Source organism: Octopus sinensis, linkage group LG2, assembly GCF_006345805.1.
Source record: "Octopus sinensis linkage group LG2, ASM634580v1, whole genome shotgun sequence".
Taxonomy (NCBI): domain Eukaryota; kingdom Metazoa; phylum Mollusca; class Cephalopoda; order Octopoda; family Octopodidae; genus Octopus; species Octopus sinensis.
The window spans coordinates 138,729,759-138,743,647 of NC_042998.1; the positions used below are offsets into that span (position 1 = coordinate 138,729,759).

General features: G+C 34.6%; 1 protein-coding gene across 1 annotated transcript; it reads left to right on the forward strand.

Annotated features, from left to right (window-relative positions):
* The first annotated feature begins 751 nt into the window (after positions 1-751).
* On the forward strand, positions 752-13,193 carry LOC115226017. Its single transcript, XM_029796994.2, has 5 exons — positions 752-875; positions 2,590-2,777; positions 6,221-6,322; positions 9,438-9,656; positions 12,454-13,193. The coding sequence occupies exons 1-5, from the start codon at positions 872-874 to the stop codon at positions 12,604-12,606; spliced, it is 666 nt and encodes a 221-aa protein (XP_029652854.1). The 5' UTR covers positions 752-871; the 3' UTR covers positions 12,607-13,193.
* The last annotated feature ends 696 nt before the right edge of the window (positions 13,194-13,889 follow it).

Here is a 13,889-nt window from a genome sequence, read left to right on the forward strand (position 1 = left end):
TCATATGACACCGCTAGAAAAAACTGCTGTTCAAACCGAAAAGATCCATTTTAATAACCGTTTGCCTCAGTTGCACATGACTTAAAGTTACGTGAGCGCGCAGGATAGTTGTTAGGATCAGGGTCCAAGCAGCTGATGAGATGGATGTGCCCCCGAAAATTTAAGTCATGTGTAGCTAAGTGAAACTGATATTTAAAAAATTGTTTCTTTTTTTAAATCTAGCGTACAATTCTAATAATAAAATATTTCAAAAACTAAATCGGGAATTGATGACGATAAGTAGAAAAACAGCGTTGCAAGGAAAATGAAATGTTTCAACAGAGTATCGAAATAGGGTCGCCAGTTTGGCTTATAGAAAGTTCATTGTTTGGTCTTTAAAGCTGACCAGAATATTTTGTAAATATTGATTTTATGGGATTCCATGGCATGAAATTTTTCTGAATATATTTTTCCATCAGAACAATTAGTGAAAGTAATTATATGTGATTGAGGATAAGTACCAGTTGCAAATACTAAATCCAGGATATATGTTGATGCTAATTAACTAGCAACAAATTATGTCAACTTAGTCTTCTTCAAAATAATAATAACAAAAACAAAATTTTATCGCGGTTTCGAGCATGGAATTCCCTTTATGGAAGATTTTTATTAAAAGAAAAATCCCAAATAAAGAGAACTTGTTTATCCTATATAAGGGTGAAGGGTCCAACGAAATGTATCATTCTGTTTGGATTTGTGCATTTAGACGTTGTGTAGTCTTTATCAGATATATCTTGATTACAAAGATAACCAATAAATTTTTGACTGTAGCAGAGACAATCCCACAGTGCTGTTTAATTAAAAAATATCATTCGAATATAAAAGACGAAATATGGGTAAATATAAATTTTCCTTTCTTTCTTCCATTCATTCTTTCCTTCTTCCTTTCTTTCTTTCTTTCTTTCTCTCTCCATATATATATCACTCACTCTCTCCCCATCTCTCTCCCTCTCCTTCTCTCTCTCTCTCTCTCTATCTATCTATCTACCTACCTACCTACCTACCTACCTACCTATCTATCTATCTATCTATCTATCTATCTATCTATCTATCTATCTATCTATCTATCTATCTATCCATCTATCCATCTATCTATCTATCTATCTATCTATCTATCTATCTATCTATCTATCTATCTATCTATCTATCTATCTATCTATCTATTTTCATTTGTGTAGCTACAATGCTTGAATTCAATGTTATATTTTTAGTAAATTATTTGCAATTCAGTATATTTATTGGTCTATATACATAATCTATTAACGAGAAATGTAGTTATTGGTGTACATATATATATATATATATTGTTTTATAAACAGTTTCTAGCTTTGAATATTATTAATACTCTGTATAATCAAAACTAGTTTCACCTAGGCACAGTAGATAACTGCACTGGCATAATTGCAACGTTAATACATGTGCTTTCCTTTCTGTCTTTACTATTATCTATTGTTGACAACCAGTTAAACGCATTGGACAATATTATCATTGCATCACGTAAATGAAATGAAATGGTTCTCAACTAACAGTCAATAACTACGCCGAAGACTCTACTTTTCAGAAGCTGAATTCTATCTAAACAGCATCTGCCATAAACAGAGATTATGCTTGAAAGCCATAATTTAAGAATTTTACTGATAACGATGAAGATCAAGATGTAAGGAAGACAGATTTGATACTTGCTGACAAGTTTCAAGTATCACCAACATTGAGTAAACATTTTTGTCTCTGGAGAAATAAGCTCATTGGATGGTAAAAAGCTATAATTCGGTTGTGTTGATGTCTGTGCTGTGATCAGATGATTTTCGTAGTAACTGGTTTAGGAATGTGTGTGTGTGTGTGTGTGTGTGTGTGTGTGTGTGACGTAGGCGATGTGGTTTGGGAGAGTTTTAGCAAATTCATTTCTTCAGCAATCGCCTTCTTTGATAACAAAAATAGTGATTTTCATTTGACGCAGAACGTTCATAACATTGGAATTGATTCTAAATCCTGGCGGAATGAATGTCAAAGAAGTTTTAAATTTGCCTCAGAATCCAGTGTAACAAATGTAACTAGCTTAAAGTTTTTCATCCGACACTTAACAGCTTTTCACAGCTCAATATTCTTCTGAAGACGAACTAAACCTTTAATTTGTTACTATTTTTCATTTCCTTTTCTCTAAAGTACGGAGCCACAGTGTGTAGCTAATCTGAAATCAGGATTATTTTGTCCAGAAATGTATCCACTTCTGAAAAGAGAAATACTGATTTCTAACACTGGCACAAAATGACAAGTTTTGCGGGAAGGTATAATCGATGTAAATAACTCCAGTACTTGACTGGTGTAATATTTACTCGATCGGAAAGATGTGAGGCAAATTCATCTCAGTGGGCTTTGTCCTTAGAACGTAGAGCTTCGTAGCTAAATAGTGCAAGATATTTTGTCCGTTGATTTAACAATTCTGCTTAAAATTTAAAAATATTAGCAGAATTTTCACTCCAAATTCTTGAGACAATCCCAGCAAAATCAAACAATTTTTATTTCATTGTTTATTTTCTCTTTGTATTTCAGAATTCTCAAAAACATTATTATACGCCATCCTAAATATTTCAAGTGTTCTCCTGGCAACATTAGCACCAGTCATAAGCACTGAGCTGGATCATAATTTGGATTCCACTGAAAGACAAGAAATTATCAACGAAATAGAAAATTTCAACGCTCAAGCCCTAACTTTGATTAGAAAAACTTATGAATTATACGTAAGTTGATTTTTTTGTTAATTTATCATTATCGTATTTGATGGCATAGAAGATAATTTGTTTCACCCCCAAGTTATCTCAAAAAACCATCATGGGTCCTGTATGTAATGTTATACCACCAAAAACAAATTTTTTCCTTGTCGCTCACCACTACAGACTAATGTTAGACAGTCCCTTCTACGTAGCTGGACTCCATAACAATAATATTTACTTAAAGATTGCTATGATACAGCAATGGTCCCTGCTATAGCTAAGGTACTTTTTAATGTGCTACTAGATTACATGCTTTAGTGTATTAAAACTTGTTTTTCTGAATAAGCACTGCTGAAATTGTGGAGCATTTAATATGTCCATGCGTCTTTTATGTCATCAGATGCGGTATTTTCACTATTTCTTGCTTGTCATTCGCCTTACTTCTGATATCATTTAAAAATTTTCCTCTGATTATCAAGAACAGGATTATAAAGAAATAATTTCTTTTACTGATTATATAATTCAAGGAGAATAGATATCGCAAACCCACTCTAGACTGTTGGGAGAGATGCACTTCATTTTTAAGATTCAAATTTTGTAAGTTGCCTGTAAATAAGAAAACATCGATAAGGAAGGAGTTCTAGAGAGTTACAGTTCTTGGGAAAGAAGGATTAGAGGAAATTTTCAGTATATATATATATATAATATATATATATATATATATATATATATATATGTATATATGTATACACACACACACACACACACATATATATACATACATATATATATGGGATGGAATAGACAGATGTATAACAACGCTATGTGAATTTTGTAATAAAAACGTGAACTTAAAAAATAGATATAAATACCCAGAAAAATTAATTTAATTTTCTTTAATTTTTCCCCCGTCTCTTATTACACGACTAAATAGGCTTAAACAATTGAAACCAGTAGCAGAGTTAATATTTTCTTCTTTTTATTAGGATAGTGTTCTCAAAGCATTTTTTCCTTTCAATTTTAATATAACTGTACATGTGTGAAACCTCTTAACCTTTTCAGCATACAAACATATAATATTACATAAACACACATAAATATTACGCATTTGTATGATACATATGTAGATATATATTAAACAAACACACACACACACACACACATATATATATATATATATATCTACATATGTAATACACGTGACCCGTTGGCGATTTCTTCTTCTCCTCCTCCTTTGGATTTTTCCTTTTCTCCTTTCCGACAATTAATATACTTCTTGTGCACGTCCTCACGTTCGTTAGTTTTTCTTCCTTTTTTCGTTTTTAGCCGTTTATTTGAATTGTTTGTTTATTTTGATTGACCACACACACACACACAGACACAGACACACACACACACCACACACATATATATATATATATATATATATATATATTATATATATATATACATACATACATACATACACACAAATATATATATATATATATATAATATATATATATATATATATATATATATATATACTATTACTTGTATATGCGCGCGTGTATTTGTGTGATTTATTCTGACTCAGAATAAGCCCGATATTTTCTGTATGACAGTAACTTGTAGTCATTTAAATCGTTGACTCATGGTGTCTCGTCAATTTCGAAATGATGACAGCAAAGTTGACTCAGGATTTATTTGAAATTAGAACGTAAAGAAACGAAACTAAACAATGCAATGAATTTAGTTTAATTTCCTCCTGTTTCTTCCAAATCCCTATTTTTAATTTCTCGAGCAAAAAAAAAAAAGAATATATATATATAGATACAGAATCTTTTACTTATTTCAGTAATTTGACTGCGGCTATGCTGGAGCACCTCCTTTAGTCGAACAAATCAACCCCGGGACTTATTCTTTGTAAGCCTAATACTTATTCTATCGGTCTCTTTTGCCGAACTGCTAGGTTACGGAGATGTAAACACACCAACATCGGTTGTCAAGCGATGGCAGGGGGACAGAGACACACAAATACATACGTACATACATACATACATACATACATACATACATACACACACACACATATATGCACACACACACACACACACACACACATATGATGGGCTTCTTTCAGTTTCCGTCTACCAAATCCACTCACAAGGCTTAGTAGAAGACACTTGCCCAAGGTACCACGCAGTGGGACTGAACCTGGAACCATGTGGCTGGAAAGTAAGCTTCTTACGGCACAACCACACAGTCTTTTTTAATATCATTAACATTATAAGTGAAGCAAATTGATTTCAAGCGAGAATAAAAACGGAGCCTCGGCTCAGCGGAAATATATATTGTATTTACTCGAGTACAATGCAAACTCGAATATAAAGTAACCTCCACTTTTTTGTATCTGAAGCTCATTAATATATTTTATTCTCTTATCTCTTTGTTAAATACCTTTGAGTATAATTCTACCATTTAATTTTGAAATATTTTCGCATTATACAAAGGTAAATGTGGTATGTTGCACTTTAGGGCTTCCTTCTGATTTTCATCAATATTTCTAAATTATTTAAGTGGCATATGTTAAATAGGATGAATCCACTTTACATTTCAGTCAGGATTCCCGGTTAACAAATTTTATTTCACTTACATTGGTAAAGTCACTGAGAAAGACGGATATCGTAACTTACCATTCGCTTCACCTACAATAATGAGTTACATTCTTAGTAAAATAAACTAATATTTCTACCGAGAGACTAGAAAGTATACAGAGATTACTTACATAAGATAATGAAGAATTACTATTTTTTTTCGGTAATTCGGAGACAAAAGTGCTTTACTCTCTCCTCTGAAAGATAAATGCCTGAAAACTTTATTGTATATTATGCGGGAGTATCAGCAATTAAAGACCCAATCTGGGTACATCTCAGAACACAAATTCAAAAGATGCCTGCACCATATCATTCCATCACTATCACATGGAAATTAATCTTCAAATATATCTGAAGTTAAAAGGTAAATGAATAATCACAGGTATTGGTTAGTAAATTATAGATAAAGCAGCTGCTATTCCACTCCAGCTCTAGACAAAGTATAGAAAAGCTATTCAAATTCCTTCTCCTGGTACATGAGAGATAATGTATGACATCATATACCACATGACTAGCCAAAAATGATGGGTAACATTTAAACCATTTAAACATTATTCATAATTTCTCAGTCTGTGCAGTACAGCAGAGTGTAAGGTTGATTATACAAAAGCTTAGATTTATCATCCTGTTTACCAAACACCGCAGACACACACGCACATGCACACACACGCACGCACACGTTCACCCACACCCACCCACATACATGTACTCTTCTATCTATCTATCTATCTATCTATCTATCTATCTATCTATCTATCTATCTATCTCCCCCCCTCTCTATATTTATACACACACATGTATATACTTACGCTAATATCTATTATTTGCTGACAGAGCGATGATGTTTCCGAGAATACCACGCTGAAATTTGACGAGGAACTTCAGTTTCACAACACGAGGAACGATAACAGAAACATCACTAATGAAGAATTAGAGGTTCGTTTATGTCTTTTTTCTTTGTACTTTTCTCTGTACTTTTTCTGGGACTTTTTCAGATACAATATGAAATTTTGAGATTGGGTAATGGTAGCATAAACATAAACAATATTCCAGTGTGCCAGGTTTCTCACAAAGTCTATATAAGTACACAGATACACACATACATTCATGCCTGCAAGTTTAAAATTCTTACATGCATTCGTACATACATACATACATACATACATACATACATACATACATACATACATACATATACATACATACATACATACATACATACATCAGATGAAAGGAATAGTCTATATAAACAGAAGACTATGCATGAACAAGTCAGTAGAAAGCTCCGTGATGATAGTAACATCGATCATCAAAACAGTTTATCATGGACCAATAGCCGGATTACTACCTCCCACTTTGAAGGGTAAGCATTTGCAATCCAAGAACAGGAAATATTAACCAAGTACATGCTGCATAAAAGGGATAGAGATGCAGGAAAATCCGTAAAATGTGACAACCGATGTAGACTTTGTGGAGTTCACACTGAAGATATCACCCACATCATAAGCAGTTGTCCGAAAATGTCATCACGGTATAATCTACCGATGAGACATTACGTTGTAGCTAGGACACTCTATAATGAAATCCCTCGGAAGGATAATCCCGAGGACAAAGAAGTAAGAACCCACAATATGGTAGAAGCCATAGCCTATTTACAACTAAATATACTGATGCATACGGGAATATCTTCTAAGTTATAAGCGTATTGCTAAACTTGCATTTTTAATTTGAACTGTAGACCATTCGGTTGGCAGTCTTTTAGTCTATTAGCTGTAGTTTTTCATCAACGATTGTACGGCTTAAATGTAACTCCGATATAGTAACTTGCTAACAGTCATACGTTATTACTTCCCTCCCATTCAATGTAGTATTTACTTAACTTACTATTCTGTTATGTACATGAACTATTGTGTATTTTTTATTTTTTTTACAGGGATGTAATATTATCTGTTTGCTCTAATTTGAGTCATTACCCAGAATGTTTTGTGATGATTATAGCTTTAAAATATTTACTTACACATAGTTTCTTTGACATATATGTCATACAAATATACGATATGACACAAGCAGTTGGGACAGCAAGCTGGCAGAATCGTTAACCGGAAAAGTGCTTAGCGGCATTTCTTCCGGCTCTTTATGCTCCGAGTTCAAATCCCGACTTTTGGAGGTCGATAAAATAAATCGATAAAATACGCACACCTTGTGCACTGGGACCGGTGTGATCGACTAACCCCTTCACATATACTTCAGGACTTCATAGTAAAAAAGGCATTACATAAGCACTTTGTTGAAACTTTTATTGGTAATACATATATCTTTTGCTCAGTTTGACGACGTAACTGTTATGTGTAACCATAACAAATCATAATAAAACATTTGGTTTGACTAAAATATATTTATAGTGAAGACTATCTATGAATACTAAATACAAAGTGCATTCCAGAAGTTTTTAGACCTTTTCAGGAAAGTCATTACTTTCAAAGTACAAAACACTTATCTCTTTCAAATTAGCATTCTCTGATTCAACGCACTTGTAGTGTTGCAGCCACTTCGTGAAGCCCCCATGAAAGCTCTCCAAAGTGAAGGTGTCCAGAACCCTTGTCACAGATCCCTTCATCTTGAAAACAACTGCCTGGGGGTTCTCCTTTAGTTTGGGGGACAACCAAAAACCACAGGGAGCAGGGTCTGGATTGTAGAGAGAGGGTGAGGGACAGTTTTGATGTCTATCTCTATCAAGTAGTTGGTTACCAGAATGCTCGTGACTGAACTCCTTAGGAACACACTTTGCATAAATTTTGCGCATGATCAGATTTTTCATGAATAATTGTGTAAAGTTGCCACACCAATGCCAAACTGAATGCTTATTGTCTTTATAGACACGACGTCTTCATCCAGAAAATTGCAAATTTTCTCAACCAGCTCTGATGTCCTGACGTCCCTTTCCCTCCCATACCTCTCATCGTCTCTCACCTCCTATCATCCTTGAACCGCTTGTGCTAGCGAAAAAGTTTATCAATAAATAGTCTGGAACATTTTATAAGTTTCTGTACCATTTTTGCTCAGTTAAATACAACACTTTATTACATAGCGAGCTTCCAAACATCTCGACTGCATTGTATAAACTAGTCAATGGTGACAAGCAGTGTTTTGCAGGATGTGTTTAAGGTGCTGGTACACATGTCTCCTTCAATCTAAAATAACAAAAATAGGCAGATCAGCTCATTAGGTGAATAGTAATGATATAATAAAATTACAATAATCTACGATAGTTATAACTTGCTCTCCTAATGAGAAAGTCTGAGAATCTCTTGAATGCAGTCGTTGCTGCTAAATTGATTCCAACAATATCATTCCTTTGTTTCACTTATTGGGCCGACGCCATGCTGGGGCGCCGCCATGCTGGGGCGCCGCCATGCTGGGGCGCCGCCATGCTGGGGCGCCGCCATGCTGGGGCGCCGCCATGCTGGGGCGCCGCCATGCTGGGGCGCCGCCATGCTGGGGCGCCGCCATGTTGGGGCACCGTCTCAAGGGGTTTAATCAATCAAATCGACGCTGTTATTTTTTTTCAGGGTCTTGTATTTACTCCATCCACTTTTTTGCTGAAACGCTAAGTTACGAGAAATTAAGCAAACTAACACTGGTAGACAAGCAGTGAGTGATATATACTATCACAAAGACAAATACACACACACACACACACACACACACACACACACACACACACACACACACACACACACACACACACACACACACATACACACGCACACGCACGCAAATACGTGCATGGACGCACGACACACCTAAATATAATCAATCAAATGTATCAATAAAAGTACTTGTATAAATACTGCAAATGCATTGTCAGGTGTTTTATAAGGTGAAATCTCCGACTGTCAAATTTTTCAAAGTCTTGGATAATATTCTTTGATCATTCTCTCTTTGATCTGTATGACACTCACCATTCTATCTGTGATCGCAACACTTATTCGTTTCCTTTCATTGGACATAAAATACTAATTAAGATTATTGTAATTGTTTATTATTTCAGAGTATTGCACGATTAATGGTTCCATCTTTGGACCGGTATATAAAGGAATTTGAAATTGTAAGGAATATCGAACAGGAATCTCGATGCATACCCATCTATGGAAAAACAGCGGATTGTTTTGCCAAACTCTGTCGTCGTTCTGGAAGTATAAATGTCGCTTACTGCTGTTTGGAAAGTACTATAAGAAAGCTCAAGAAAATAAAAGCATTTTTACACAAGGTAACTATGAAATTATTTCATTATATGCTTTACTATTGAATCTTCTCTTTGTTATTTCCAGCCGGTTGTTTAAATAAGTGGCCTTCTAAATTGGCCGTGCAACAGTTTATCAGGAAAGTCTTTGATGACAAACCGAACAAATAATTCGAATCTGAGTTGTCCTCGCTCTCATTACTATATCAGATCCTGTTTATGAAGAACTCTTTCTGCAGCATAAACTTGCAAATCACACTAGAATATCTTCATTTGCATCTATACACAAAGTTCCGAGTGCATAGATCTAAATTTAACACTTAAAAGAGAAAAAGTCTTGACATTTAGGATGTTAGGCGTTCATAAGAAAAAGAAGAAAATAAAGAACGGAAAAATAGAGAATGAGGAAAGTTGTTGGGAAAGACAGAAAAGTTTAGGAGCCAGGTGGGTATGCGGTCCTATAGGAGGGGAATTAGAAGAGGAGGAGGAATGGTTGCTATGTATGTATATATATATACACAAACACATACACCCCCGCCCCCCCACATACACCCAAAGTGTGTGCATCTATGTATGTATCACACATAAACGATGTCTCCTCCGCTTTATTGGAGAAAAATATAAACACTTTGATCTCTGGCAACGCAACGATCATGCTTTTCTTTGTAGTTGTATGCAAGTGTTAAGCTGTTTATCGCAAAAGTTAAGTTAATCACGCTGTCCTCATTATGTCATTGTCCTTCAAATCCCAGTAAACCACCACCACCATCATCAATACCACCACCACCACCACCACCACCACATCACTACCACTGTTGTCTCTACCGAGAGGTTTGTGTATGCATGCTGTTGCTATCTTCGATGCTTGGATACAACTGAATAATCGATTTTAAATTCTTTACAGACGCACTGAATTAATAAGTGGCGCCATAAAATTCAAAGACATAATGTTTGTTTCCTTATTCAGTCATTAGAAATTTTCTCATGTAAACAATGCAACACATCTTATAACTTGCCCTCAAAATAAATGAGAGGGTCACGAGTGTAGTGCCTTTTGTTAACGGTCAGAGCTGACCTAGATCTAAACAACAAAACCCACAGTGATAATTGAATCTCCCTTAATAAAAAAAGGACATTTTAGATAATGCGGACTGATGAACATTCTACCTAAAAACATACAGAATATTAATGACTAGAATACTTTTAATCATATGACTGCTTGATCAAGGCTAACCTTGAGTTAAAAAAAAACAAAAAACAAAACAAAACCAATCTTTAAAAATATCGATCTTGCCTTTATTCAAATTCAGAACACGGGACATGACTCCTACGAGATATGAGGTTGAATGATTTGAGGCTGAATGATTTGAGATTGAATGATTTTCGTAAGCTTTTCAAGAATATTATCGACGTAAATGAAGAGAAATATCGGGGTATAACGTAGACTGAGGCGGAAACGCTGTGTAGAGTAGTACTTTCCTTGAGGGATGTGCAATATATATCGTTTCCTCAGATACTGGTTCTTACACTCCTTGGGGTTCAGTCACGTTCAGAGAAAGGCTTGAACCGCTGGTTTTATAGCAAGACCATCCCAGCTAAAATATTTACGAGGAAAACCTGTCCCCACTGATCAGGAAACAAGCTCTCCTAAGTCCCCAACTGTAGAACAAGTGACGAGTGGATGAAGACATGATTTCAACTGATGAACTAGCAGAAGAAGGCAATGTTAGATAGATTGGATATAAAAACGCAGCTCAAGCAATACCTGGGTTGACGGCAGTCCGTTGTTTCGTTGCCTAATCCTGCATGCCATATTTCACATTTGCCACTGAGAGAATGTGGACTAATGAACATTCTATCTAAAAAACATACGGAATGGTAATGACTAGAATACTTTTGTTTATAGGATCAAGAGTATTCTAATTATTACTATTCCTGACAAATCGGAATCCACCCTAATCAAAAATCCGCCACCGGCATTTCTTCACTAAAGAACGAAATACTGGGAAACGAAAGGCCGATGTATATGGAATGGAAAAGTTTTCTTACATACTAAAAGACATTCAAAGATTTCATAAATACTTTTTGGTATAGGGAACAAAAATTTTCTATCATTTACTCATTTCTTAAGGGCATTATTGACCAGAATAGAACGAACGCCTTCAGCTGGGAAACCACTTGAAGACATCGTGGAATTAGTTGAATACAGAAGAGATAAAACAGCTTTTCTCTCTGTGGGAACATGACATAGTGAGATGTATCAACTATCCAAAAAATATATAAATCATCAATAAATTAAAATTCCGAACGTAGCGCTTATTGCAGTATAATTTATGCAAACAATATTCAAAAATAAATTAAAGGTTTGAAAACTTTCTTGCATGTCACATTAGTTTTTGCGGAATCAACCACCAAAATAATTTCCCATTTTCTTTTCGTTTCATTTTCTTGTGAAACTCAAATAAGAACCACCACTCGTGTTTAGATTCATTGATCAAGGGCTAGCTTTGACGGAAGGGACACAATCAGGTTGAGACATCAATGCTTCAATGTCCTCTTACGTCAATGAATCCTGTGTGTTGTCAACATACATCGTCTGAAAAGAGAAGTATTCTCTGAAGGCGAAATACAACAGCAATTTTTATATTCACGTTCAAATCTGCCTGCACATATTAAGAATGAATATGTACATCCTCGTTTTGATTCTCACTGTTTTACGTACATGTTATAATTAATCATCTGTTCATTATATTCCTGCAGAAACTCCAGTCTCAATGAGACATGGGTTGGAAATTCGCCTAACATATTAACTTTTTTTTTTCAGCTGTTTATAACACTTCGAAAGGATGTCAGACACAATTTGAGGAACAATATAACTCAATTTTCGCTCCAGGAACAAGAGGAATTCACAATGACTATCCTTCGCAGAACTTCCATGCAACTAGACTACATACAGAATACATTGAAAAAGCTTTAAAAATAGTTTAGGAAACATTTTCCTTTCACCGAATCATTTCATAGGTCTTCTCGGTATATTTATTGTGATTTCATTTAGTTCTGTTCAGAACCATATCTTTATAGAAGAGAAAATGCGATGTTTTGACGTCCAAGTCTTACCATGAGTATGATCAGCTTATCTTTTATTTTTTTGTCTTCTGTCTTTTACTTGTAGCAGACATTGGATTGTAGCCAAACTGAAGTATCACCTTAAAGGTTTAGTTGAACAAATTGATCCCTGTAGATAGTTTAAGTGTGGTACCTATTCTTTAAATTAAGTACTTATTCTATCGATATCTTATCCAGAACCGCTAAGTAAATATTTAGCTAAGTAAATATTTAGCTGACGGGATTCAGTTGTAGCGACGTTCTGCGTTCAAAACATGCAACATTTGACTTCCCTTTCCACTTTTACCCACTAGGAACGATAAAATATGTACCAGTAATATACTGCAACTAAATCTCTCTTATGCAAATTTATTACCTTGCTGAAGTTACACATAAAGACAAGTATTATTTTTTTAATCTGCATAGATTTATTTAAATATATAAAAAACATCACTTGTAAATCATACACATAGACACACGCACATATACGTATGTATGTGTATATATACATACAAACATGTGTGCGTGTGTGTACATATATATACACATATATGTATACACACACACACATATACACACACACACACAAACACACGCGCGCGCACACACACACTCAGACACAGCACTTTCAGAAGCGATGAGTGTTCTTAAAAACAGTGGTTAGGTTGTCCTCAGTTTCTTTGCTCTCAATTTTTTTTGCTGCTGAAGTAATTTTCTTTGAAGAAGAGCTGATTACTCGCTTATCAAAAATATCATGGAATCAACTCATGCGCAAAATCCATCTCTCTATAAACGTTGACCATATGCCTAATTCGAAGAAATCCAAAATTTTTACGATCTACTTTTATAATTATCCCGAAAATATTTTTTTGAAAAATTATTTATTGGAGTATGTTTATGTGTAAGTTTGTATGAGATTTTATGTATACAAAAATGTATGCATGCATGTATGTATGTATGTATGTATGTATGTATGTATGTATGTATGTATGTATGTATGTATGTCTGTCTGTCTGTCTGTATGTATGTATGTATGTATGTATGTATGTATGTATGTATGTATATATATATATATATATATATTTATTTATTCTACACACACACATATATACATATGTTCATACGTACAGTTCTGTATAACCATGCATGTATGAG